This window comes from Lagopus muta, chromosome 5 (genome assembly GCF_023343835.1).
Source record: "Lagopus muta isolate bLagMut1 chromosome 5, bLagMut1 primary, whole genome shotgun sequence".
In the NCBI taxonomy this organism is placed as follows: Eukaryota; Metazoa; Chordata; class Aves; order Galliformes; family Phasianidae; genus Lagopus; species Lagopus muta.
The window spans coordinates 46,029,911-46,055,457 of NC_064437.1; the positions used below are offsets into that span (position 1 = coordinate 46,029,911).

Genomic DNA, 25,547 nt, shown 5'->3' on the forward strand with positions numbered 1-25,547 from the left:
GTATGATCTGTAGAAGTTAGGAGTCTACAGTAGCCCTAGCTAAAAAGCTGTAGAGGTTTATACTTCCAGTTCTGGAAGCCAACCTTCAGTCCTCCCCACCACAAATAGAATTATTAACTTTACGCACAACCAGCAAATTCACCTTAATAAGAGTCTTTCATAAGGAGAAAGCTATTCCTGGCTTTAAATATGGAGTGATCTTTGCCATCATTGGTCAGATTGAAAGTGAAGCTTTTCTGGATCTCTCTTCCCATATGTAGAGTTCATTTCACCTCGTCCTACTTTGTAATAGCTAGATTTTAAAGAAACAAATAATCACTGCGAAACTTACAAGCTCTAGATCTCTCTTGGAAAACCAGTTGCCAGACTAATTAAGAGGACATTGCTGGTCTAGAAGGCTGTGTCAAGAAATTTTTTAAAACTTAGTTTGTAGATCCACCCGTTAGAATGTACTGATAAGCATGTGAGTATTGAGGCAGCTGAGGGTGATTTATGATCCAAAAAAGCTTGGGAAGATTGTGCTGTGGTACAGGATTGCCTTACTTGCCAGTTACTCTGTTGGCTCTTTGACTTTCAAAACTTAGATTCCTTCAGACATTTCGTATGTTTACTTTCCCTTCCTTTTGGCAGTGCAGCATTCCTCTCTCTGTCAGCAGTGGAGGACCGTGCTTTAAGCTCCTTTTCATTCATTGCACAGTGATTCAGACTCTTGTATTCCTCCCACTCTGATAGAGCCATCTCAGAGAGTTGATAGAAAGCTGGCCAGCCCCACAGTCCCAGCAGTGATCCGCAGCAGACTTGGACCAGTGTCTCTCAATCCTTTCTGGTACTTCCAGCTCTCTTTGAGTGGGTATACATATGCAGGAGTCTCCAAGCCTGTGTGCATGCGATTAACTCCACAGTGCAAACAGATGATGTTTGATCTTCTGACTAGTGAACAAGGTCTGATGTCAGTGAAGAGAATAGTTGTTGATGTTTAATGGACAGGCTGCCTTGTGCCCAGTCTGTTTCCCAGAAGCAAAGGACATCTTTCTGATTGTTTCCATGCCGTTGTTGATTGTGGAAGTGAGAGAGAGAGGAGGGCTGTGTGACCATTGAACTAGTCCTGTGTGTTACCGATTGTGGATGGGAGAGAGAAAGAAACAGAAATTGAACGTAGGTTATGTCAGAAGTCGTGCTTGGAGCTGTTTTGCTAACAGTAGCTGTGGCAATGCACTGCAAGCTTTCAAGCCTTGTTTACCAGTGCATATGTTACAGGGTATGACTGCACACTCAGAAACACGAGGAAATGGTTGGGATTGTCTTACCTTCTTGTAAGCCATGTTGCTGGAGATTCTGCAAATGACAGCATTGCTTGTGTGAGCATGGCTGGCATAAATATTTTACTGAATACAGTTAGTCTTGAGACATGGTTGCTAGCCTTGGTCACATGCAAACCATTTTTTTATTCTGGAAACCCTGCAAGTGTCCTAGGTAGTGACCTGCGTCCTCCCTGCTTGGATTATGTCAGTGAGAAAGCCACTTTTTGCAGCAAACTTTTTCTCTAAGTGTTCTACCAGAAAATCAAAGGGATGAGCCACCTTTGCTGTCACACCATCTTCCTGGTGTTTGTCAGAATTGGGCAAAAGACAACACGGCGTGCATCCTTTTGCCTTCTGATTTTCTCCACGATGTGGCCCAGATCTTTCTGCGTTTTGCTGTGTTTGAAGAATAATAGAATCCTTAGAGTTGGAAGGGACCTTTAAAGGTCATCTAGTCCCAACTCCCCTGCAATGAACAGGGCGTGCACAGCTCGATCAGGTTGCCCAGGGCTTGATCCAGCCTCACTTTGACAGTCTCCAGAGATGGGGCATCAACTGCACCTCTGGGCAACCTGTGTTCCAGTGCTTCACCACTCCCACAGTAAAAGATTTTTTCCTTATATCCAACCTAAATCTACCCTCTTTAAGCTTGAAGCCATTTCCCCTTGTTCTATCAGCACAGACCCTGCTGAAGAGCCTGTTCCTTTCTTTGCTGTAGCTTCCTTTTAGATACTAAAAGGCCGCTGTCAGGTCACATCACAGCCTTCTCTTCTCCAGCTGAACAGCCCCAGCTCTCTCAGCCTGTCCTTAAAGGAGAGGCGTTCCATCCCTTTGATAATTTTTGTGGCCCTCCTCTGGATGCGCTCCAACAGATCCATGTCTCTCCTGTGCTGAGGACTCCACATCTGGACACAGTACTCCAGGGGAGGCCTCACCAGTGCAGAGCAGAGGGGCAGGATCACTTCCCTCTCCCTGCTGGCCAAACTTCTTTTGATGCAGCCCAGGATATGGTTGGCTTTCTGGGCTGTGAGGGGGCATTGCTGGCTCATGTCCAGTTTACTATCTGCCAGTATTCCCAGGTCCTTTTCAGTAGGGCTGTGCTCCATCCCTTCGTCCCTCAGCTTGTATTGATAATGAGGGTTGCCTCAACCCAGGTGCAAGATCTTGCACTTGGATTTGTTGAACCTCCTGAGGTTCTCCTGGGTCCACTCCTCAAGTCTGTCCAGTGCCTCTTGATGGCATCCCGTCCCTCTGCACCCCACAGCTTGGTCTCATCAACAAACTTGCTGAGGGTGCACTTCACCCCACTGTCAATGTCATTGAAGATGATATTAAAGAGTATCGGTTCCAGCACTGACCTGTGAGGGACACCACTCATCACTGATCTCCATCCAGACATTGAGCCACTGACCACCACTCTCTGGACTCGATCCTGCAGCACATCATTTTTACACAGCAGCACCAAGTGCAAACACTTGAAGTGTAGGTGCCAGAACCTGCCTGGCAGGGCTGCTCCATCAGTTCAGTGGGAAATAAGAAGTGAAAGATTCACAGGCAGGCTAATGTGATAAATCCTTAACTCTGCTCAGTTTCTTTGTGTGGTAATGCTACCACTGTTTGCTGCTGCCTATTCAAAGGTAGGGTAGGATCACATTAATTTTCAGTGCCTTGGGGAAGGTTTGGCACAAAGTACCAGAAGTACCTCTAGTTGCACTAAGATCATTCCATGGTGCCACTGTGCAGAAGACTGAATTCAAGCATCTGTACTGCCACAAGTGTATTCATTCAGTGCCATCCGTATCCTCCTTCCTTCTTTTCCCTACTGTGAGAGGGAAGGCTACTCCTGCTCACTGCCAGAGCGGTGTTTGTTGCCTGCTGACATCACCTGGCACCATCAGCAGGTTCAGCAGTGGGTGCTTGGAGAGAGGCAGGGAAGCTTCCATTCTTCCAGGTGACCCTGCAAATAGCAGGAGGGTTGAAACTAGATGATCATTATGGTTCTTTTCAACCCAGGCCATTCTATGATACGATTCTATGATAAAACAGGCTTTGGAAGTTTTAGACTAGGAGAAGGTGGCTGATTAACCTTTGTTTCCCCTCACTGTCCCAGAGCCACTAAAGTGGGATTTTGAGCTTATTCTGGACTCACAGGCAGGGCTCAGCCTCTACAACCATTTCCAGAGGTTGCTGAGAAATGCCTGTCCCTCCTCTTCTTAGTTTCTGCTACTCTGCAAGCAGTAAATTTCTTTTGTTTTTCATCAGCACAGTGCTTGCTGTACACTGGCAGATGCATGTTTGTCAACCAAGACCGCCAGGGCAGTTTGAGGTGTGAACAGCCTCTTCCTTGACAGTACAGTCAAGTCAGGAGGAAACAATACTGTTATCTGATTCAGCAGTTTCCCATGTCCTTATTTTCAGATCAGCATCTTCATGACCCACCTGTCTAACTATGGGAATGACCGCCTGGGACTGTACACTTTTGAGAGCCTGGTCAAGTTTGTGCAGTGCTGGACCAACCTTCGCCTGCAGACACTGCCCCCAGTCCAGCTTGCAAAGAAGTACTTTGAAATCTTTCCTCAGGAGAAGAATCCCTTGTGGCAGGTGAGAAAACTGTTCTAATCACTCCTCCTGGTTTTCCTCGAGCTATGTTCCGTACTTAAAGCAGAGAAACTGGTGATCACACACACAGCACAGAGTGGTAATGCATGAAGGTTTTAGGTTTAACCTTTGTGGCTTCAGGCTGGAAGTGGAAGGGAAGGGGGTAATGGTGTGAGCTTAGGAACAGGAATGGCTGGTGAAAATGTTTGGAAGGAGGGCTGTAGACATTTGGGTCATTAAAAAGCTTCAATAGAGCAAAGTGCTGTGAAATGCTAAGTGTATGAGGAATAACCTTGTTTGTTGCTCAAAGAGCTTTGCAGGCATGTTAACATGATTAATCTTAAAGTAATTTCACACCACAGAATTCATGTTCATTAAATAAAAACATGTTTATTCCATTTTATCCCAGAGCAGCAGCTCTGCCTGATAATGAGCAGATGAAATTAACTGAAGGTGATAGAGTTGTCTGCCAGCCAGCAGTTCACAGATGCTTAGCTGTACTATCGTGGTGGCCCAGCCCAGTGTGGCTACACAGGGCAAGTCCTGTGGTTTACACTCTCGGAGGGACTTTGGCTTCTGGGTTGCATTTGGCTTTTGAAAAATGTTCCCTCCTGTTTTATCTAGCTCGCTGCTTGGCAGAGCAGCAGTGTGGCTGTGAAGTGTTCCTCATATGCTAATAGCATCTTCCCTAGAGGACTGCCTTCCAGCTTCTCCTCCCCTTTTCATTAGCTCCTGTGCTAATGCTTAATCCCATCACTTACACTGCAGAATCCCTGTGATGATAAGAGGCACAAGGATATCTGGTCCAAAGAGAAAACATGTGATCGACTCCCCAAGTTCCTCATTGTGGGACCTCAGAAAACTGGTAATGTGAAAACTTTATCTAAAAATAGATTGCATCTTTCATCTCATTCCTCCAGAGAGGAGAACTGGAAAGGTCTGTGTTGTAGATCTGTATTGCTGCTCTTCATACAATCTGCCAAATGTCCACAGAGGACATTTCAGAGAATCTCAAATTTGTTCTTAACAAAATCTGGCAAGTCTGTTGCTTCGAGCCTTGACACTTTCTTAGCACCAGTCCTTGTTTGCAGGGAAAAACCCTACCTGCAGAGTTGTGTTCTGGCTTTTCCACCCAAGCTCAGAGAAGCTGTGACCTTTCTTAGTTTGTCCCAAGACATAAGCTGTCAGTGGGACTAAACACACGCTTAGCGAAGGTTACAGTGAACGTCCCTTGGTGCCTTTATTGTGACAGATCTGTGTCCCCGCTGCATACTCATGTCACTGTCAGTAGGAGGCTGAGATCCTCTTTTGTTTGACCTCTGTCACCACCTCTTAACTGCTGCAGCATTGCGGTTGGCAGTGACATGACTGTGTGTGTACTGTCCTTAGAAGTCCCTTCTGGCCTGAAGAGAGCAAAATCTCTTCAGCCAAAGCCAGATCTTCGGACCTCGGCTTTCTCTGTAGTGCAGTGAAACAGCAGGCACCAGCCCAGCCCAGCAAATGGTGATCCTGGCCTAGAGCAAGAGGCTTGCCCAGGTAAGCTTTTGTCTCTGGCTTGTGTCACTGTGAAGCTCTGTTGGCGTGTGTGCAGCGTGGGTCCTCTGGATCATGGTCCAGGCTGCTTGCAACTGCACAGTAAGAAAACCTTGTCCTGGCATCTGGTTTATTGACCCATGAAAGCCCTATAGCTGGGGGCAGAGTAGGATTATCAGGCTTGGCTGGGTAAGGGGAAAACATTCACAGCAGATTCAGGCCATGCTATCTCTAGCTGAATTCCCATGTGAGAAATTAATGTCCCCAGTGCATCTCCTCCCTGAATGTGTGATATTGTCCTGCAGCGCCCGTGTCACCTTTTGGTTGACAGGTATGAGTTCTGCCACATAGGAGTGTGGCTGCACTGCTGAGACGGGTGGGAACAGCCCAACCCTCAGTGCAGCTGACATGGATGACAGTTGTGCTACTGAAGTGTCTTAAATCAGCTGCATGAGTTGAAGTCTGGGACTGAACTATTGAGCCATGCTCAGTTTCAAAGTGTTTGGTGTCTCTGCTCTTGAAGCCTGCATGAGGAGTGGGTTAGCCATGTATGGCAGGAGTGTGTCCACTGGGGGTCTGTGCCTTGCAGCGAAGATAAAGCTTTTGATTCAGCCAAACATTATGTGCGAGTAGTTCCTGCTATCTTGTTCCTGTTGCAGGCACAACAGCTGTGCATTTCTTCTTGACCATGCATCCAGCTGTCACCAGTAACTTCCCAAGTCCATCCACTTTTGAGGAGATCCAGTTTTTTAATGGACCCAACTATCATAAAGGAATTGATTGGTAAGAATCCTGACGTGTGTTCTTCTGTCATAAGTTGCACCTGTATTGTCTTATCCTGAATGTTCTTGTGTGTCCATCTCAGCCCTCTTAGTAGCTTCTCCATTTCTGTTTGTTTGTTTTCATTGCTACTGCTCAGCACGTTTGCCTCCTAACCCAACTGCTTGCTTGCAGGAATAGGACAGATAGTTTTGATCTTAATGTCTGCTCACCAGCAGATACCTAGGGGTGTTATGGAGCTTTACAAATTAGAGAATCTGTTGAATCCACTATTGTCAAGAGATTTCTTCTCTTTTGACAAGCAAAACAGGCAACAATGTGCTTGTTTAAAAGTTCTTTGTGGTTTCTGAGTTGAGACACAGGACAGAAGGGAGGACCTCTATACTGTTGTTCTGAGCCCATTAGATTTACAAAAATATCACTACGTGCTGCACATTGACTACAGTCTCTCTTTGGCCACATGCACACCCTCACCTTTACCTGTACAAGTATGCAATTACGATGAAGTGTTTCCACCTGGCAGGGAATACAAGCCACTATGGCACTATTATGCTGCTTCTCCTCTGTTGAGGAGAAGCAAGGACATCATTTTGCTGTGTGCCATTTCTTTGCTGCGCCACTCTGCTCACCAGTGTCCTTGTCCATTTGGCAGGTACATGGAATTCTTTCCAATCCCCTCCAATGCCAGCACAGACTTCATGTTTGAGAAGAGTGCCAATTATTTTGACACAGAGGTAGTACCAAAACGTGGTGCAGCCCTGCTTCCTCGAGCCAAAATCATTAGTGTTCTGATCAACCCTGCAGACCGAGCCTACTCATGGTATCAGGTAACTTTTCCATACTGTTTTGTGGATGAGCACATGAGAAATATTCCAGTAGGGTGAGGCAGAAAGCCACAGATCCATTTCCGTAGGGAAGCCAGGAAAGATGATACAGACTGGAGAGCGTGGACAAAGTTATGTACAAAGGCAGTGGTGGCTGTTTGTATTGAGTCAGTGGGGTCTGCAGAGATGGCATGGGGAGGGAGGAATTTTGTTTTCCTGCTCCTTAATTCAGCTTATGTTTTTCAGCACCAGCGAGCTCACAATGATCCTGTGGCACTCAATTACACCTTTTACCAAGTGATCTCTGCAAAATCCCAGGCCCCTCAGGAGCTGCGCAACCTGCAAAGCCGATGCCTGCTCCCTGGCTGGTATTCCACTCACCTAGAGCGCTGGCTAACGTACTTCCCTTCTGGGCAGGTAGGAGGTGTAGCTGCAGAGTGAAATAGATTAATAATGCTTTGGCAGTGCTGACCTTGAAAGAGATCATGCAAAATTTCTGGGTGTAGGAGATGAACACTGCTGTCTGGCCTGAAACTAAGATGACAAAGCAGGAACTGGTCTCAAGGAGTCCCTTTTAGGTTTAGTGTAGAGGAGCAGAGAACAAATCTCTGTTCCTTCCTCCCCTGCTCCTTCTCTTTTCCCAGATCCCTTCCCCTCAGTCCATTTATATTGTTTTCATTTCACCCCTTCTCTTATCTTTTGAAACAGGAACCACCATTTACTTTTCCTACTGCAAGCCAATAAGAAATCGGGCTTAAATACTTCAATTTTGCACTTTACTGTATTTGTAAATGTAAATGACTACAAGATGATAGTGTGATCTCTCAGACAGCTCCACAGGCTTGAGATGTTCAGGAAGAACAGCAGTATCAGCGCTCCCTTCCTTTCATCTAGGCAGCCTGCAGCCTTGGCATCCCCTACAGGCCCAGCTGGTGTTCATCCGCTTGCTGTGGTTTCATAGCTTTAAAGAGAAGCTCTTAGACTCTGCCACTTGTTAGCTTCCAGGTTGTGAAGTCTTTAACTGTCTGCAGAGGTTTAACTTTGCAAAAGGTCAGTTAATATACACTGCAGACCATTTCTGTCTCAAAATTCCCAAGACATTCATAAACTAAGACGTTATGAGTCAGAAAATATTTTTTCAATTTCTTTCTGATACTGCAGTTATCCTCAGACAGTCTATATTCCAGCAGTCTTACAATGCCCATTAGTCTCTTGAGATTGCTGCTTTGGTAGTCAGTAACGGTACATGATAGATCTGCCAAGACTAAAATTAGAGAGAAGGGAAAATAAATCAGAGACCTATATCTCTGTTACTGTCAGAGTAAGACTACTGCAATTCAGCTATTTGTCATGGAATAATTAGCAGAAAGAGTAACTGATTGGTGCCACATTGCAAGGAGAAGTTGTAGTGAGTAGATCCTTCAAGACAGCACGATGTGTAGCCAGAAGTTATTGTATTAGTCGTGCAACCTGTGTCGTCTTTGCATGAGAATTAAGAATTAAATCAATAGCTCAGCCTGCCTCTTTCATAAAACTAATGCAGGAGCTGGTTACTGTGTTCTTCCATGTCTGTGGAGCTGGAGTAGGCAAACAAACAGTGATGTTCCTATATAAAATATACCATCACTTTCTTGGGCTTCAATCTTACTATTCCTGGAGATCACTGATGTGAGTAATAGAGCCCGGGACACCAATTGGGAGATAAAAAGGGAAAGAAAATTGTATTGCATGGCCACTCTTTGTGGTGTTAGCTTTGCGTTGGCACACCATTCCTATACTTGCTAAGGGTCAGGGTCTCCTACATTCCCCAGACTTCAGTACATGACTATTTTTCTTTTGAATAGTGGATATATCAGCAAAGTGCTGTTCTTTATTGTCTATTACATGTATGTGCAACAGGAGAATAATCTTAAGTTATGGCAGAATACTTAATGATTGACATCTGAAAAAAGGATACACAAGACAATCTATAAATAATGCTGGACCTGAATACTGGCTTACAGGGAAGACTGGCCAAAGACAAGTTATCAGACAAACTCTGTTGGAATCTACTGTCCTGTAATATTTGTGGCCCTTATTGTACTTCTCTGTCTGCTACATCCTCCTCTGTTGTGTGGTTCCAGAATAAGCAGATACCAGTAAGCTACACTCGCATGAATGAAGGCGGTGGACTTGTGAGAGCTGGAAAGCTCAGCACAAGCTGTCGGAGGCTAAGGTGGCTGGTGTTATTTCATTTCAGATTCTCATTGTGGATGGTCAGGAGCTGAGACACAACCCTGCCTCCGTAATGGACAACATCCAGAAGTTCTTGGGAGTTACACCACTCTTCAACTACACTCAGGCCCTGAGGTAGGGAAGTAATTTTTGGACAAGCTACTTTTTTAGCCAAGTGCAATACAATAAGCATTTGATTGGAACAATATATCTTATCTCTGACCACAAGGTCTGCAAAGGTTTCAGAGGTATGTCTAAATGTTAAAATTAATTTCGGGTGGCTGTGTCTGGATGGCATGAGACACTAGATTGGACTTGTAACTTAGTCCAACGAAATGAAGGGGGAAGGGCTGTTTTTTGGCACTGTTGTGGAGAGGCGTGAAGTTGCTCACAGCAGAAATTACAGTGTTTTTCATTTGGTCTTTGTGGTTTCAGAAAAGGTGCTGAAGCTATTAGAGCTCATTATGCTTTGTGTTTCTTACACCTTGAATCTGGCAGAAAGCAAAGAATTTGGGATAAAAATGAATGACAGGCTGCTATTCAGCTTGATGGAGATTAGAGACACAGCAGAGAGTTTTGAGATAAGAGTCTATTATTACAGAAGATGTGGACTTGACAGCCGAGTCCTAAGGAACTGTTAGCAGAGGAAGTACCTCATTGCTACCAAGCTGAAGAACATTAGTCAGCCATGACTACGATGTTCTGCACAGTGCAGTGTGAATAGGTTAAGTAAGTGCTAGCTGAAGGTGAACAGAGTTGGTATCAGTCTTCAGTGGCAAGCCACTGGAAATCTGGAATGTTGTTCTTTGCTGCTGAAACCTGGCTTTTCACACCTTCTCTGCCATCTCAGCCCATGCTAGCTGAGGGTAATAGGTGTGTCTGTGTATGTGTGTAGGCACACTGTAATTGCTCTTCCTTTAACAGTAAGGATAGGAGTACCAATTTAGGCCTCTTCCTCCAGGTGTTTCCCAAAGGAGTGGCACACCCCAGGGTGTGCGGATCTAAAGAAGTGTAAGATTACTTGGAAGCCTTACTTGCAGAAGGCTGTCACAATCAAATTCTAAAAACAACAAAAACCAAAAAGCAACCTGAATTGCTCAGATAAAAAAAAAAATCATGACAATAAATTAAGGATTGAACTGGGAAATACCTATGAAGCTGTTAAGTTTCTGCAGCTACTAATTGGGTATGTGGCCATATCTTCTAAATATCAGTGTCCTTTTCAGATTTGATGAAGCAAAAGGATTTTGGTGCCAGCTGTTAGATGGAGGAAAGACAAAATGCCTGGGAAAGAGTAAAGGAAGAAAATACCCTGACATGGATTCCTCGGTGAGTAACTTTCTCAAATTAGTTAGCAGCAGCAGATGAGCTGTATACACATGGAATGCAATGAGCATACCCACCTGGATTTTTCTACTGCCAGTGATAGGAAATGACCTGAAGACCCCTGCCAGAAACATGGTAAGGGTGACATTTTCTTTCACGCTAATGTAGTCTGTCTTTTCCATGCAGTCACGGCTGTTCCTAAGAGACTTCTACCGGGAGCACAACATTGAATTATCCAAGCTGATGAACAGACTTGGACAGCCCCTTCCAACCTGGCTCCGAGAGGAACTGCAGAACTCCAGCTGGAGTTGAGAGGGACTTCCCTGTTCCCAGTGCCACTGGGATGTGTGGTGCTCCAACATGTGCTATGATGCCATCTCTCGTCAAGCCAAAACAAGTGGACAAAGGAGCAGTAGCAGAGAATGTGCATGTGGAGCCTTTCCCCACCACTGGGAAGGGCTGCTGCTTCTGACACTGTCCTAGGGCATGGAGTGCAAATCTCATTCTGGAGTATTAATGGTGTGTCACACTTTGACTCTTACTTGCAGGAAGGATTTGTAATGCCTGTCCTACTTTGAGCAGGAGCAAGAGCACGGTTAACACTTTATGTTTAAATTACTCTTCTCAGTATATGAAACAGGCACTAGTTGGAGGGTTAATGTCTTTCACCTCTGAGTCCAGAAAAAAAGATGTGAGAGGCAAGATGCAGAGCCCGCTGATCAGAAAAGGGGAATCTGCTCCAGTGAACCTCAGCTTTGATCCAGTAATCTATTGTTTGGCAACAGCAAGGTACAAGAACACCTCTTTCCTCCCCCTGTAGAGTACAGTGGCCATGACCATTACTTACAGTGCCATGGTGTGTGTGCTGGGGACTGCACCATCTTGGAGACACAGGCCATCTTATGCCTGTTAACATGTCCTTATCTGCAGCCTTGCCGGTGCAATACGGTGTCCAACAGCTCTGGTCCATGGGCAGTGGGAGATAAGACAAAGATGCAGACACTGACACCAAATTAATTTCCTATCTTAGGGAAAAGGTTGCCATACATGACAGCATGGCAAGTATTTCTCTCAATGTCTTCAGCCATTTCAGAAGATACCCAAGGAATGATAAGTCAGTCCCCTTGAGCACTTTGGAAGCCTGTGTTAGCAGAGCACAGTAGCTGGGGGAGGCAAAGCTCAGGCAGTGTTGAATAAGGCTGAAAGTAGACAGTTCAGTTTCCCCTGTCTGATTAACTTAAAAATGTTGCTTTTTTTTTCAGTCTATCCAGCAGCTGCAGGGCCTCTACCATGTATGCTAATACTTGTTTAATCCCCCTGCAGTCCAGCATCCTCCTGCAAGGAGAAATAAAAAACCCAACCCACAGTAAGTACCACTAAGATATACAGGGAGGGCTTAGCATTTTTAAGCAAGAATGTGGTTTCCTGTATCCAAAAGGGGCTGTTTGTTTAGATTACTATTTCTGCACACAGTCAATACTTCAAGTACACTACGGTGCTGTGCCTCCTCTTGCAGTTGCTGGATAATTTTTCTCAGAGGAAATCCTCCATCATGGTTGTACATTTTCTGTTGCTGAGCCATGGGCTTCTGAAGTTGTGTGGGCTGTTGTCCCTCCCTCCTGGGCACAGATGGACCTGTCCTGCTGCAGTTCCAGAGAGGGATAGGATCCATGTGAACACAGGTTATGGAAATCTCTACAACTGTCACAAGCTCCTTTTCACCTACCAGAGGAGAAAAGTTGCTTCAACCAAGCTTTTCCATTGAGCCTTAGGTATTGTGTATTTCCAATTGAATGGTGCATTTACCGTTGTATGTAAATGTATATAGTATGCAATATAGTATTTTATTTCATGTGCCCTTGGAAAGGGTTATTTTGTGCAGCCAAAAAAAAAAGGACAAAGACTAGAAACCCCTCTCTCAGTCCTGTTAGAGAGAAGAGCCCAACTTCCTGCACTGGATCATGTATAGCATCATTCACATTGAATGATAATGAAGAAATTCCTGGCTCTCAAAACTGAGCACAAGTGTCTGAATAAAGGCTAGAAGTAGTAGTAAGTGGATTCAATAAATGTACTACTTATTTTTCTTCCTTGTGATGATTTGGAGTGATGATGATTTGGAGTGATGTCGTGGATCGTAAGCTGGTAGAAAGATAAAGAAAAACCCTGGAAAACAAATTCCGGTTCTTACAGCTGATATTTGAGAGGGCAACAAAAGTGTTTGCTTTAATTATAATGGAAATGTCCTTCTGCAGCTGTAACAGTGTAATAAAAATGTCTTTCTTGGTATGTGCAACTGGAGGCTCACAGGAGCCAGGACAGCACAGAGAACCTGCGGTCGGATACTCACCCTTATTGGGTTGCACTAGTGATGAATTTTGAGCTATTTCCAGCTACTGCAGTAACTCCCAGCTGCTGTGCTGCAGCAATAGAGCTTTGCTCTGTCCTTGCTGTCCAGATGTGCAGCCATTGCATGGCCTTGGCCAGCAGCCCACGAGTAATCTGTGATAACACAGAACCTTACATTCAAGACAGAGCAAAACATTATTTAAATAGTCACAGTTGTGGCAGAATTATATAATAGCCTTTCACCTCTCACTTTACCAAGCACTTCAGAAACAAACATAGCATCAGCAAAACAGGTATTTTTTACATACTGCCATGCTGGGAAGAGCCCAGGACTGATGGTACTGCTGCCCCATTACACACAGAGCTTCCTTCCTTCTCTTAATTCATTACAGGTTTTCTCTTACACATTTACCTCAGAGCTGTGATAAATATTCAAGTAGATGGATTCAAACACGGAAAAAAAAAAGTCAAGATACTAGGAACAAAGTTGGAAGGGACTTACTAAATGTCAGGGCTGTTAACTGACAATAGTCCTTCAATCAAGGCAGCAAAGAGCAGCTCCGTGTTCTCATTATTTGTCCTTCCATCTCCACTGATTTCTTTGTTGCTGTGCTGGCTTTTTACTGCTTACAGCAATGGAGAAACAAATCACCTGCTATGTCTAGACCATGTCAAATGTATGATGTCCTTACCTGATGTAGCCAGATACACTGATTACTTGGTCCTGATACAGTCACTTACTTGCTACTGACCCTTACAGCTCATTTTGACAGTGGAACTGAGTTGCAAATAAACTCCTTCTTCTTGCCTCACTATTTAGTAAGGAAGAACTTGACAGCAAGTAGTTAGTTTTCAAGACAAGGAAAATGTTAAGCATAAGACATTACCTTAAAATTATTTTGTAATGTATTAACATTTTCTTTTTTTGGCATAGGAAACTGAGTCATCAGAAAGGTATCAGAAGGGCCCGTGACTTTAATAGAAGCCAGATCAGATCACTTCAGAAATGGAAGTGTGTATAGCAGGTGAGAACTGTGAAAACAAATGTTAAGAAACAAATAAAAAAATAAATATAAGTAAAAAGCAAGCCAGCAGAGTATACATGCCAACCTAAACAAAGAAAGGTCAGCAACATGAAGCCAAAACTTTTACTCACTCACAACCTCAGAAATTCAATCAATTAGAAAGATGCTTACTACTTGGCTTTCTAATTTGTACAGGGAATACAGGGAACTGGTAAGAACATGTGCAGAAGGATAGAAGAGGTTTAAAGGCTCTGGGAGAATTTCTCTGTAAGTAGCATCATAGCTCAAGTCTACATAAAATCTGATCCCTCTGATGACAGCACTGCAAAAGCATGGTCTTGGCAGAGGTGTACAGATAGTGGAAGTCAGAAAGAAACACAAGAGTGTGTTAAGAGTGTATCAATGTAATGAGCGCCTTGATCAAATATACCACTACTACTGTTTTTCAGCAGTTATACAGTTGAGAAGAGACTCCTTTCATTCCTTGCTGATAATTTTGCTGTAGCAATAATAATATGGCAAGAAAAGTAATGACAAACCAACCTGAATGGGAATGTGGTCGCTCATCCCTTTGCTGACTCCTGCCTTCCACTGCCCATCAGGGAGTAAGCCACCGCGTGAGCGCGATCTAACAAGCACAAGCTAAGAAGAAAAGCTCCATTCACTGAGTAGGATATGGAGTTGTCGCTGTACCCCCCTCCAGTTATTAGGACTTCAGCTATTGTTTATTTCTGTCCCCTTCTTACTTAATACTTTCTGGAATTTAAAATAAAAAAAAAAAGAAGAAGAAAAAGAAAAGAAAAAACCCTCCACCCATAAACATTAAGAATTGTTAATTTTACTCTCATCTTTGAAAAACACCTTACAATTTTGTGGCAAAACCAACAATGTATCCCTGACACTTTAATCTCCAGTGCTCTAGTGGAATATGTAGAAATAATTTATTGATCTATTCAATCTGTTTTTAGCTTTAAAGAGCATTTTCCTTCCAAGATTCAAATCCTCCTCATTGTCGTCCATATCACTTTATTGACATCTCTAGTCTCTCCAAAATGCTTGCAAACCATATGTCTGTAATTCTGACACTGCATTAGCAGGCTGAAATCCAGCTCAAGTTTACTTTGCAGTAACAACAAAGGATCATAAATCAGACTGTTCTCAGAACCCTGCCAAGCCAAGTATTGGAAAAGGTGCACATCAAGATTTATAGCAATGTGTTGACAGTAAGGTTTGCACAACTGCTGCCCATACAGCCCCAGCATTCCTAACAATTATGTACTCCCAGTTGACTTAAACAAGACAAACTGAAGTATGAAATAAGAGAAAGTTATGGAAGACCAATCCAACTCTGTGCAAATTACTATATATAATAGATTTTAATGCATTGCTAGCATTTCTCCCCCCAATTCCTTAATAGTTCATCATGTCCTTAGTGGCAACAGAGTTATTGTGCAGTGCAGACTGTACAGCATTAAGTAGTTACTCTATAACTGCAAACAGGCAACATCAACAAGAAAACAATTGCTTACAAGCACAGACACTGTTGTTATACCAACAATTAACAATATACAGCAGTGGAGTTACCTTGTGACAGCTCACAAAGCTTGTATTTGGCAGTTAGCCCTGAGAAAAAGCTTTAACTCATGGTAGGCTCAAACTGAAACCCTAGCACAGAATATCCCCAGACTGCACTTGCAGTTCTCACAGAATAATGATGCTCTTTGACAGGAGCTATTGACCACCCTGCCCCCAAGCAAAATGTGAGCAGGAAGTAGAATGAAGATCAAAATCCACTTTTAAATTGTGCTGAGGAGTGAGAGGAGAGGTAGTAAACAAAAATGGTAATATTAAGAAAGACTCCCTGTTGTTATTTTACCATAATCACATCATATGAAGCTCTAATTAGGGCACAGAGAAAAACCAAAAAATTCTAAATAAACTGTTAATTGAGAGCAGTTCATTCTATCACTAGGGATGGATTAAAAGCAAAGTCATACAGCAGTTGTAGTCATAAAAAATATGTATATATTTTAATAGTTAAGTTCTGCTACCCTAACTTGCATTTTTAATTTTTCAGTTCAGATTTAAAAAAAAAAAAAAAAAAGCCATCAATACTGTTGTAGTCATCGACACCTTTATGCTTTTGTGATGCATCTCCCAAGTGCACCCTGGAAACATCATTTTAACACTGTGCCATTTTTTGGATTCCTGGACAAGTGAAACAAAACCAAGAACCAACCAAAGTCTTATAGAAAACTACTTCTCTATTACTTAGAAAAACACTTATGTCACATTTCAGCTAACTTATTTATACGAGGATGTATTAAATTTCACAGACACAGACCTTGCTTACTCCATTTCTGCGCACGCTGCTCTTGCAAAACTCTTCAGTGCCCTCTAGCACCATGTAGCAGTGGCCAAGCCTGTTCTAAATGTGCTAAGCTTGATTAAAAACCAAACTCCCACCACCAAAAAAATGCAAACAGTTTAGGTTCAGTGTGCCCCTACAAGGGTGCTTCTCTCAGGGTTTCCTCAGAGAAGGAAAATACATATCCCAAATAAATACTAATGAGGGTAAACAAACATTAGAAAGAAACACACTTTTCAGCTAACTCTAGCCCTAGCTGTTAGGCTCGTTATGCATCAGATGACAATTCTCATGGTTCACTGGCTGGAAAGATGCTGAAGTCCAAAGGCAGATAATGTCCTTCTGTCTCATAGTCCTGGAAAGGACTTCCAAAAGGAAAACCTTCACAGGCAAGAAAGATGGTTGTAGGTGAATATGTCCTACATATTTCCCTATGGAGGGGAGAAGCAAAGCAGGCCCTCACAGAGGCTGATGTGCCTGATTTTTACAGAAACAGGCTGCATCTGTATCAAGAGATGTGTTCCAAGCAATGACTAAAGCTTTTATTTTATCCACTGCATAAGAGCTAAATCAAACCATTCCTCCTGATGACCCAAATAGCCAAGAATCCAGATGTTATTTTGGCACATTTATCAACTTCACTAAAGATATGACCACCTCTACAGACTGAGAAACTATGCAGGAATCAAAAGATTAAGTTTAAATACACTGCTGTCCTAGAAACAGCTTTATTTATAAGACCACATGTATACAAGTGGAAAAGATACTAAATGGCCATTAACTTCTTCAGGGAAGAAACATATTTCCTGTGGTCACATGAGGAAATAAATGTAGCAAGTCAGAGAAAATCACTGTGAATACAGAACACATGAAGAAGTACAATCTATAGATCTGAGTACTTTCCCCATGTCTGGAACAGTGACAAAACTGAGACAGCTGCACAGGATTTTAATTTTTCTAACTTACGGTAAACTCATGCTTCTTTGATCACCATCATCTCTTATAAAAGAAAGATTACCTCAAGCACCTTCCAGGCATGTAGCAGGAAAAAACGTACCCTTTCTCACTCTTCCTGTCCTTGTTCAGATATATTTCCATGGCTCAGGAACTACAAGAGATTAATGGATCCAGAGATCCCAGATATAGAAACGTTCTGATCAGTCTGAATAAACTATAAGGCAGCCCCTCCACACAGCTCCCTGAGTGCTCTAGTTTTCAGAGGTAAGACTGGAAACTTGCAAAACTACTGACCTGTGCCTCAGACCACTGAGCTGCTTGTTCAGTTGACATCAGTCTGAGGTGAGATTCCCTGGTTCTTCCTCTGATTGGGCCCCACAGCTGCTAAAGACAACTCATACAGGGTCTGTTCTGGTATTGAAAACATTCAGCTTTCTTGCCCATTTCCCTCTGCTTCTTTCCTTCTAGAAGACACTCTCTCCTCTACCCTTAATTGTTCTCCATAAACAACGGAAAGGAAAAGATTAAACTTCATTAGAAAACACTCATTTTTTCCTACAAGCTCCTTTCCCAGCCCTGAACATGTGAGCACTAAAGGGCACAAAGTGCTCTAGGAAGGCCAGAGGTGAGGCCTGGACTTCTCAATAACAGGCAGCTCACAACCAATCCAGAGTTAACTTAAAAACCACATAACTTCACACATTCTTACGCACACTGGCATTTATAATTAGCACGTAACCAGAGAGCAGAACACATGGTGGAGGTATACAAAGGGCTGCAAGGAGAACTTTAAATAGTTCCTGTTGCACAGTCAGAACTAAGAGAAACTTAGTGATGCTCCTTGGCCTGTGCAGCACACAGAAGTCAGACCGAAGGAGTATGCTCATGCACTTTGTCCTATGCTTTTGAGTTAATTTATTTCTTATGAACGTCATTGAAAATATTAAACAAACATACACTTTTAGCTTGCAAAAACTGAAACCTCCCTATTGTCATTGGCTAAACCCAAGTAAGTAACAAAATATATTACTATTGAGACATTAAGATTCTTAACATACATCAAACCTCTAATTATGGCATTAAAAAAAAAAAGAAGAAAATTTTGTGCTTGTATGCTTCCAGATGGCATTAGCCTTTTAAATTTCCTTGGTATAAAAATAAAAGCTTCCTAAAATTAATTTTCTGCAACATAAAAATTGGGTAGTCCAAACAGTTCTCACAACTCACAGGACCAGACTGCACATCCTTTAGCAATTACATCAATTGTGAGCAGCTCTGGTTTTGCACAAAGCTCTGGAAATCCAAAGAAACACATTATCACATGGTATCCCTTGTGCTTTCCAAAGCACAAGAGGAACCCGGTGGCCAGCATAAGCGTAGAAACTGCACTGGGATGCCCCAGGCTTTCCACCAGCTCTGCTCACACCCATCAGCCATCCAGTCAGTGCAGTCCTCAGCCCCTGCAGAGGTATGACATCCACAGAGCACAACCAGACAAGAAACTTCTGGATCACTGCTTGTACAAAAGCTCTGGCCACCTACCTCGTTCTAGCTGCTATTTCCCAGTGAGCCTTAGACTATCTACAGCACTCACAGGAGCTCCCACTGACACACAGCTGGCCAGTTCCATCAGAATGTCAACATCATAGCAGAGAGAAGAGAGAGTCAGTCTAAGAAAACGAGTGTTTAATCAGGAAACGAGAAGAGACAAGGGATAAGAAACTGATTACAGGAGAGTAATACCCCAGCCAAAAGAAACATGATTGTACAACTCCAAACGACCAGGATCAAAACGTCCTAAGAGCCAGCAGTGTCCAGCGAGGGACACTTGAGAAAGAGCCCAAGCACTTCTGGCAGTCACCAGGCAGCTCCAGGCAGTCTTGGATCTTGCCCAAGCTCCAGCCTCTGCCCTCAGCAGCTGCTGCAGAAAGCTGCAGAGGTGGCCCTGGCCCTGCTACTCCAGTCTCAGCTTCTCTCAGCAGGAAGATGCTGAAAGGAATGAAGGGAGCACTGACTGTGCACAGCAGTCCCAGCTTCTCCCGACAGGAGATGGTATGTGGAGTAAGAGAAGCCCGTACATTAAAAAAAAGTTTACATATTTATAAATGCCAAAATAAATATTTAAGACAGACTCCCCCACCCCTCAAACACATGCGCAATCACCCTGCAACTGCTCGCAGGACAGTCTCCAGGGGCTCAGGGAAAAAAGCAGTGACTACACCACAGGGCAGCCAGCTCAACTTCCTTCTCATTTCCTGATGCTTCTGAAGCCCGCAGCTCACTGGGAAGGTGGAGGAAGAGCGAGCAAAGCAGGGCACCAACACGCAACAGTGCTGGAGAGGAATGTCATGGTATAAATACATCAGATCAGTGGTTTCCAGCAAGTTAAAACTAAAATTAAAAAAAAGACACCAGAAGGAAGGATGGTGTAAATGGAACTACAACTACGCGGAGCAAAGGGTTGTGTGGAGCTCCACCTGCTGTCACGGTGAGAAGGTGGTCATTTCCAGAGAGACCCTTTGCCACAGATCCTTTGTCTGCTTGCCGCGCTTCAGGTTCTGGAGAATATCATTAAACTGCATCATGCCCACGGGAGTCAGGCAGAAGGCGCTTCTGGCGCTGCGGATGGCATTCACAAAATCATCGTAGTCAGCTGGAGCGAGGTGGATCAGCCGGTAATGGATGTACTGGATGGAAACAGGAAAAAAGCCTTCAGGTATTTTGCTCACCATCTTCATGCTGGTGAGAAACCCTTCTAGCAGGACTCGAGCTTCAGTAGTGATACATCACATGATTCTGCTGCCCCAGGAGAGGTCCCAGGATTCAGAGGCACGGACAAAGGACAGCTCAAAAAGCAGGCCCGGGCAACTGCCAGTATCTGCAGGTGTTCTCTCCATTGTGAACACCAGACAGCAGCATAGCACAGAGCAAAAGGGTCACCAGAGCCCTTCTCTATCAAGCACTAGCATCAAACCCTCGCACTGTTCATTCTGCAGGTTGTACACAGGGACCCAGCATGTTCATGGACATCATCTTCACTAAGGGGTATGGTGGGAGTAAGACCTGCACTGAGTTGCTACAACGTATCTCTAGGGCTGGCACACTTCTCTTCCCATCAGTACTTCCCTCAACTAAGGCCCCAAACCTAAAAGTCCAGACTTCAAGAAATCTGTTTCTCTCGCGGAGCTCAAAAAAAACAGCTCAAATAAAGAAGCTGTCATTTCCCAGAATCATACAAGTGATGGGACAGTTAACCCAACCTGGACAGTATGTTTACAGAATCACCCTTTTGGTCACTTATTCAAGAGCAGCACTCAAGGGGTATCCTGCTTATACTGTTCTAAGAAACAGGCAGTTGGCTCACAGAAACACACCTGTCCTGTTTTCAATAAATCCTGAGACATCTCATCTGTATTGGGTGACCAAGCCACTCCCACTATAAATGCCAGCACTGACACATTAACCAGTCGTGCAAAGACTTTGTTACGAGGCAGAGAGGGACTACAAATAAGAAGAAAATAAAAAGGCCAGAAAGACAGGTGGACAAATGGCTTGAAAACATAGCAAAGAAACAGTACAGAAGTTAAAAGCATGGGTTAACATTTAGAGTGAGGAAGAAAGAGGATAGGGACCACAAAACATTTCCATCCTGTATAGTGAGCACCAGAGGCAAGAGGTTTTAGAAGAATGAGCACAATGCAGTCTTTCGTATGCAGCCTTCACGCAGGCAGGCAATGCCTATCCCATATCCCTTGTGCATCAGGCAATGGACCAGTTCAGTTTGTGATATTAAAGGCTCTTCCCCTCTTTACACATGCACACACAGGCAATACCTACAGGGCAGGCAATGGCAGGCAGGAAGACACACCACGTGTTACCTGCAAGTAGACCTGCTGGCACCTCTGCACCAGCTGGTGGAAGGCTGGGGTGCGCAGATGGTTGTGCACATGTGCAGGGTTGAGCCTCTGTAGAGCTTCCATGATGATATCCTGAAGCACAAAAGGGTTCAGCACTCCCTTGGCTGCACCGACACAAAACTGATGCACGTAGTTTACACCTGCACAGGAGGAAGTCAGAACAACAGCATTAAGGTGAAAGACATTCAAGAAATTAGGTGTCTTCCAGGAAGAACCTGGACTTACAGCATCTTTCTCTCAGTGTTACATATCCTCCAGCTTCGGGAAGAGTCCAGCAAACTTACAAGGACAAGCAGTTATTCTGACAAATTCATCAAGTCTGAGGAGAGACTAGGTACTACCTCAGTCAGTGATATTTCCTGTTCACCTGTCTTTAAAAGGGATATGAAAGAAAACTGATGGGACAGGGAAACTATAGAGACGAGAATACACCACACCTCCTCCCACTGCTTCCTGCCTGCTCATCTAGGAAGCAGCTGCAGGCCCAGCACCCATGTCTTCTGGATACTGGAAGGAAAGTAAGGCTTCCCCCGCCACAGAGGAGCTCTGCTAGCAGTAGCAGAAGTCATGCCACCAGGTAGGCTGTTTGCAGAGTTGTTTTTAAGCTCTTGCTACTGGTGAAAGAACTAAAAAATGAGATGACAAAAAAGACTCAAGATCAAAGTGTAACTAAAAGAAAACAACAAAAAAACCCAAACACTTGGTGGTCTGAGCACCTATTCCTATAAAAGGTCTTTGTAGAAAGAATAAACACCCACAAAGAAGAAAGAAATATTTACAAACTAGTGGAAAGGAAAAAAGTTACTATTACAGAATGGAAGGTCTGAGCTCTGTCCAATCCCATGCACTTTAAGTGCCTTAAAATTCAACAGCTTAGAGAGCCCAGAAATGGAACAACTGCCTGGATGAAAGAGCAGCAGGGATCTTTCGAAAAACTCTCAGAAATGAGATCAGGAACCAGACCCACCCAGGCTTTGAAGTTTCACTCTTAGAAGAGCTTTCCCCCCACCCTCCATATTCCAAATCCCAGAAAGTGGATTTCTGCTGAAGCACTGCTCTGAGCCTTACCTAGCTTTGCAGCCAATCCAAGGAGCCATTTTACATCCTCTGTATAGGGTGGACTGCGGGAGAAGTTGTTGGGATGATCGCTCTGAGTTCTTCGGCCAAGCATCTCCAGAGCCAGCATCCCTGTAAGAGAGGGGCAGCCAGAGTCAAGCATCACTTCTGCTCTGTAGTACTTCATTCACCTCAACACTACCTCATTGGCCCACCTTTCAACGGCAGAAAATTGCCTAACTGCAAACTCCACAGAGAAACAAAAGGCCCATGTCGGAGGCTGTCACCAAAGGAAGCAGCTGGATCTGCTCCAGACTGGGAAATCTGTACAGCCATCACATGCCACTAGAGCTGCATAGAGACACTGCTAGATCTACAGCAGGATCAAGTCCTAAAGACCGATAAAAAATGTCCTGAAAAAAAAAACAGCTTCACATTTTGCAAGCGAGGCTACCTAAATCAAACTACTTAGCTGCAAAGACAACAGGCCAACAGCAAGCAGCAGTAGCATCAATTTGCAGACTTTTCCCTAATTCCACTAGCAGCTCTTCAAACAAATTCTCCAATTTAAACAGTTTTAAAATACTAACGGGAGCCATGTAATGCAAAAAGTCTCTTTTGATCTTCCAGACCCTCTTCCTTCATCTTCCTGTCTTTTTTTCAAGCTATCAAAATGCCTTCCATGGCTTACTACTTACCCCTGTGATGCTTCCTATGAACATCCGCACCCCTTCCTGACTGGACAAGTTACTTTCTTCTCTAGCTTTAACAAAAAAACTCAGGCAATCTCCATACGGTCTTCAGTTTCTTGCCGTTTCTCTTCCTTTGTTGCCCTGCAATGGCTCCTCTGATCTTAGCAGGGCCCCTCCTCCCTCTCCAAGTACCTGCTTTGCTGGGCTCTCACTATATACAAATAGCTTACTGCAGCCTGTGCTCAAGCACAGACACCAGGACTGACATTCTTGCACAATGGTAATTTCAGGCACAGACTCTCCTCTTAACTAGTGTAACTGAAAAAGGAATACTAATTACACACACACACTTCTTGTCAGTCTTCAACAGCTTGGTGGAAGAGGCACAGGGAACATGCCTCTGTGCATGTGAAGACTTAACTGGTATTGTTAAAAGAGGTGTGCCTGCACCACCCACGAGCAGCAGGAACTAAACTTCTTTTCACAGACACCTCCACAGAGCTCTATCCAGACTTCTCCAAAAAACACTGGTCGAAGGGCAAGCCTCTTTCCAATACTAACCCACTTAACTTTACCTTTTACTCCCATAGCTCTCAACATTTCAACCTCTATTTAAGACCATGAATTGGCTTTCCCCATGTAGCTAGGATATCATCCTCCTCAACAAGTGCAGCAGCAAGTTGCCAAACAGTAAAAACCTGTAGCCCTGCCCTGAATCCTTCTCCAGGGGGCCACAGAAACCCACTTGGCCATCCTTACCAACTTGGTATGCGGAGTGGAGGTAGTGCAAACCCTGGGGGCTCACAGGCTGACTGTGCTGCTCATCCTCGGCGGGAAACCCCCCTGTAACAAGGGAGTTGGGCTGTGAGGACAGAGATGTCAAGGAAGCCCCTTGAATCGCTGGGAACGTTGATCCTGCATGGACACTTCCTACTGAAAAGAAAGCAAAACAGCAGCATTAGGACTCACCAACCAAAGCCTAAGAGAAGTTTTCTTTGGGCTCACGTATTGCTCTCTTACCCTAAGTAAAACAATACAAAAACCCAAAAACACAGACTTGCAAGTAAAATACAATGAGCTAAAAATGTCTCTATTTTGTTTGCAAGCAGGACCTAAGCAAGTTGATCAGATGCTTGCCCATCTCTTCTGCTGTATACCATGGGTATGCACATGACATGTGTTTCACATGTTAAATACATGTATTGACTCAGAAGTCTTTGCAGTTACTAAATGATGTCTGGTTCTGATTTCTTATTCATGTATGTGAATGTGCCCATCAACATCTGGTGAGAAACTGCTGAGAAAACAAATCACCCAACAGGAACAATATTTTCTCACAGGAAGTCCAACGTTGCAAGGTTCCTCCAGCTCTAAGTTATGACACCATCAAGATACTATGTGGGAATAGAGTTACTAGAGGCTAGCTGCCAGCTGACCCTCATGAAGAACTTCTCCTGTACACCTTGGCAGCAGGTATCTACAGTAAAAACTGCAAGGAAACTTCAGAAGATTCTCTCCCCTTCAGATACTGAACAATACAGACAAATTTAAGGAAAATTACAGAAAAATCCATTACATTATGTCACATAAGCTTGTACATTTTGACAGCAGTTAAAATTAAGTCACTAAGCTGTATTCTGACAAGGGACTCAAGTTAATCTTTGCTTCTCAAGAAATGCATGGAGAGGATTTTTTTTATTATTTTTCAATGTTTCCTAGTGAATAGTTGTATATCTGAGAACAATACGCCTCCCAGGACAGATCTGTCTAACCTCCTCAGCCAAGGAGACACAAAGTGCCAAACGACCCACAAAGTGGGGAAAATCCATGCTACATTTGACATTTGGCCAAGGAGAACAACCCACAAGAATTAACTGAATTGTTGCCAAAGCTCAGTTGTCACCATGTGGCTATGTTCTTCAGGAACAGCAAGACACTATTTTAAGAACTGAAAGTAGAAGTTTCTGAAAGCCTTAAACAATGGCAACTGGAAAGGGTGGGGTTGTTTTTTCCTTTTGTTATTTTAAATGCTCCAGCATGAATTAACAGTTCAGTTAAGAACTCAGTCAGCATCAGCAATTCCAATGCTGCATGCTGCTTGAAGGGTCTTCACCACTGTTCTAGCCCCAGCACAACATGTAAGCACTCATTCAGACCACTATTGATGTGATTCTGCCACAGCATCCGCCCTCCCTACAGAAGTTCCACATTTCAGGTACTGGATGCCTCCAACTTCTTAGGGTGGGAAAAATATCCATCAGTGCTACTGTCTTCTCCTTGCATGCTCTCCCAAAAGAATCACAAGTCTGCTCAAGATCGTTTGTGCTCATCTTGTCCTAAGGAATGGACACTGAGGGCTAAAACTTCAAGTAAGTTAGAGGTCAGAAGACCAGGAGGTCCATGGAATTGAAGTCTGAGAGTTGAAAATAATCTCAATGCTGTACATTTATCCAGACATCAGTTAAAGCTCCACTAGGTAAATAAGGCCTCATTACAAATCTCAGTACCACTGAGCAGGCGTATCTTTAGGCAGTGGTGGATTTGGTCAGAGTTCAGGGCAAGAACCCTTGTCCCAAGTGATGTAGGTAAGGAGAAGGGCTTGGGGGA

General features: G+C 43.8%; 2 protein-coding genes across 17 annotated transcripts in view; one reads left to right on the forward strand and one right to left on the reverse strand.

The window, feature by feature from the left end:
* The window catches only part of NDST2 (N-deacetylase and N-sulfotransferase 2), a 128,774-nt gene extending 114,185 nt beyond the window's left edge, over nucleotides 1-14,589 (forward strand). For 11 of the 13 annotated variants that reach the window (XM_048945543.1, XM_048945541.1, XM_048945547.1 and 8 more), the window contains 8 exons: nucleotides 3,720-3,902; nucleotides 4,668-4,764; nucleotides 6,092-6,215; nucleotides 6,865-7,039; nucleotides 7,283-7,453; nucleotides 9,276-9,385; nucleotides 10,477-10,579; nucleotides 10,763-12,673. In XM_048945543.1, the coding sequence (XP_048801500.1) occupies nucleotides 3,720-3,902; nucleotides 4,668-4,764; nucleotides 6,092-6,215; nucleotides 6,865-7,039; nucleotides 7,283-7,453; nucleotides 9,276-9,385; nucleotides 10,477-10,579; nucleotides 10,763-10,888 (1,089 nt within the window). In that variant the 3' untranslated portion in view covers nucleotides 10,889-12,673. Of the gene's footprint in view, nucleotides 1-3,719; nucleotides 3,903-4,667; nucleotides 4,765-6,091; nucleotides 6,216-6,864; nucleotides 7,040-7,282; nucleotides 7,454-9,275; nucleotides 9,386-10,476; nucleotides 10,580-10,762; nucleotides 12,674-13,859 lie in introns of those variants that run through there. The other 2 variants (XR_007377131.1, XR_007377130.1) reach the window with 2 other exon arrangements.
* Nucleotides 14,590-14,874: 285 nt separating this feature from the next.
* Nucleotides 14,875-25,547, reverse strand: part of ZSWIM8 (zinc finger SWIM-type containing 8) — a 65,051-nt gene continuing 54,378 nt past the window's right edge. For 3 of the 4 annotated variants that reach the window (XM_048945533.1, XM_048945537.1, XM_048945535.1), the window contains 4 exons: nucleotides 23,700-23,873; nucleotides 22,261-22,380; nucleotides 21,154-21,332; nucleotides 14,875-19,962 (listed from right to left, as the gene is read on the reverse strand). In XM_048945533.1, coding sequence (XP_048801490.1) covers nucleotides 19,759-19,962; nucleotides 21,154-21,332; nucleotides 22,261-22,380; nucleotides 23,700-23,873 — 677 coding nt within the window. In that variant the 3' untranslated portion in view covers nucleotides 14,875-19,758. The remainder of the gene's footprint in view (nucleotides 19,963-21,153; nucleotides 21,333-22,260; nucleotides 22,381-23,699; nucleotides 23,874-25,547) is intronic. The other variant, XM_048945534.1, reaches the window with a different exon arrangement.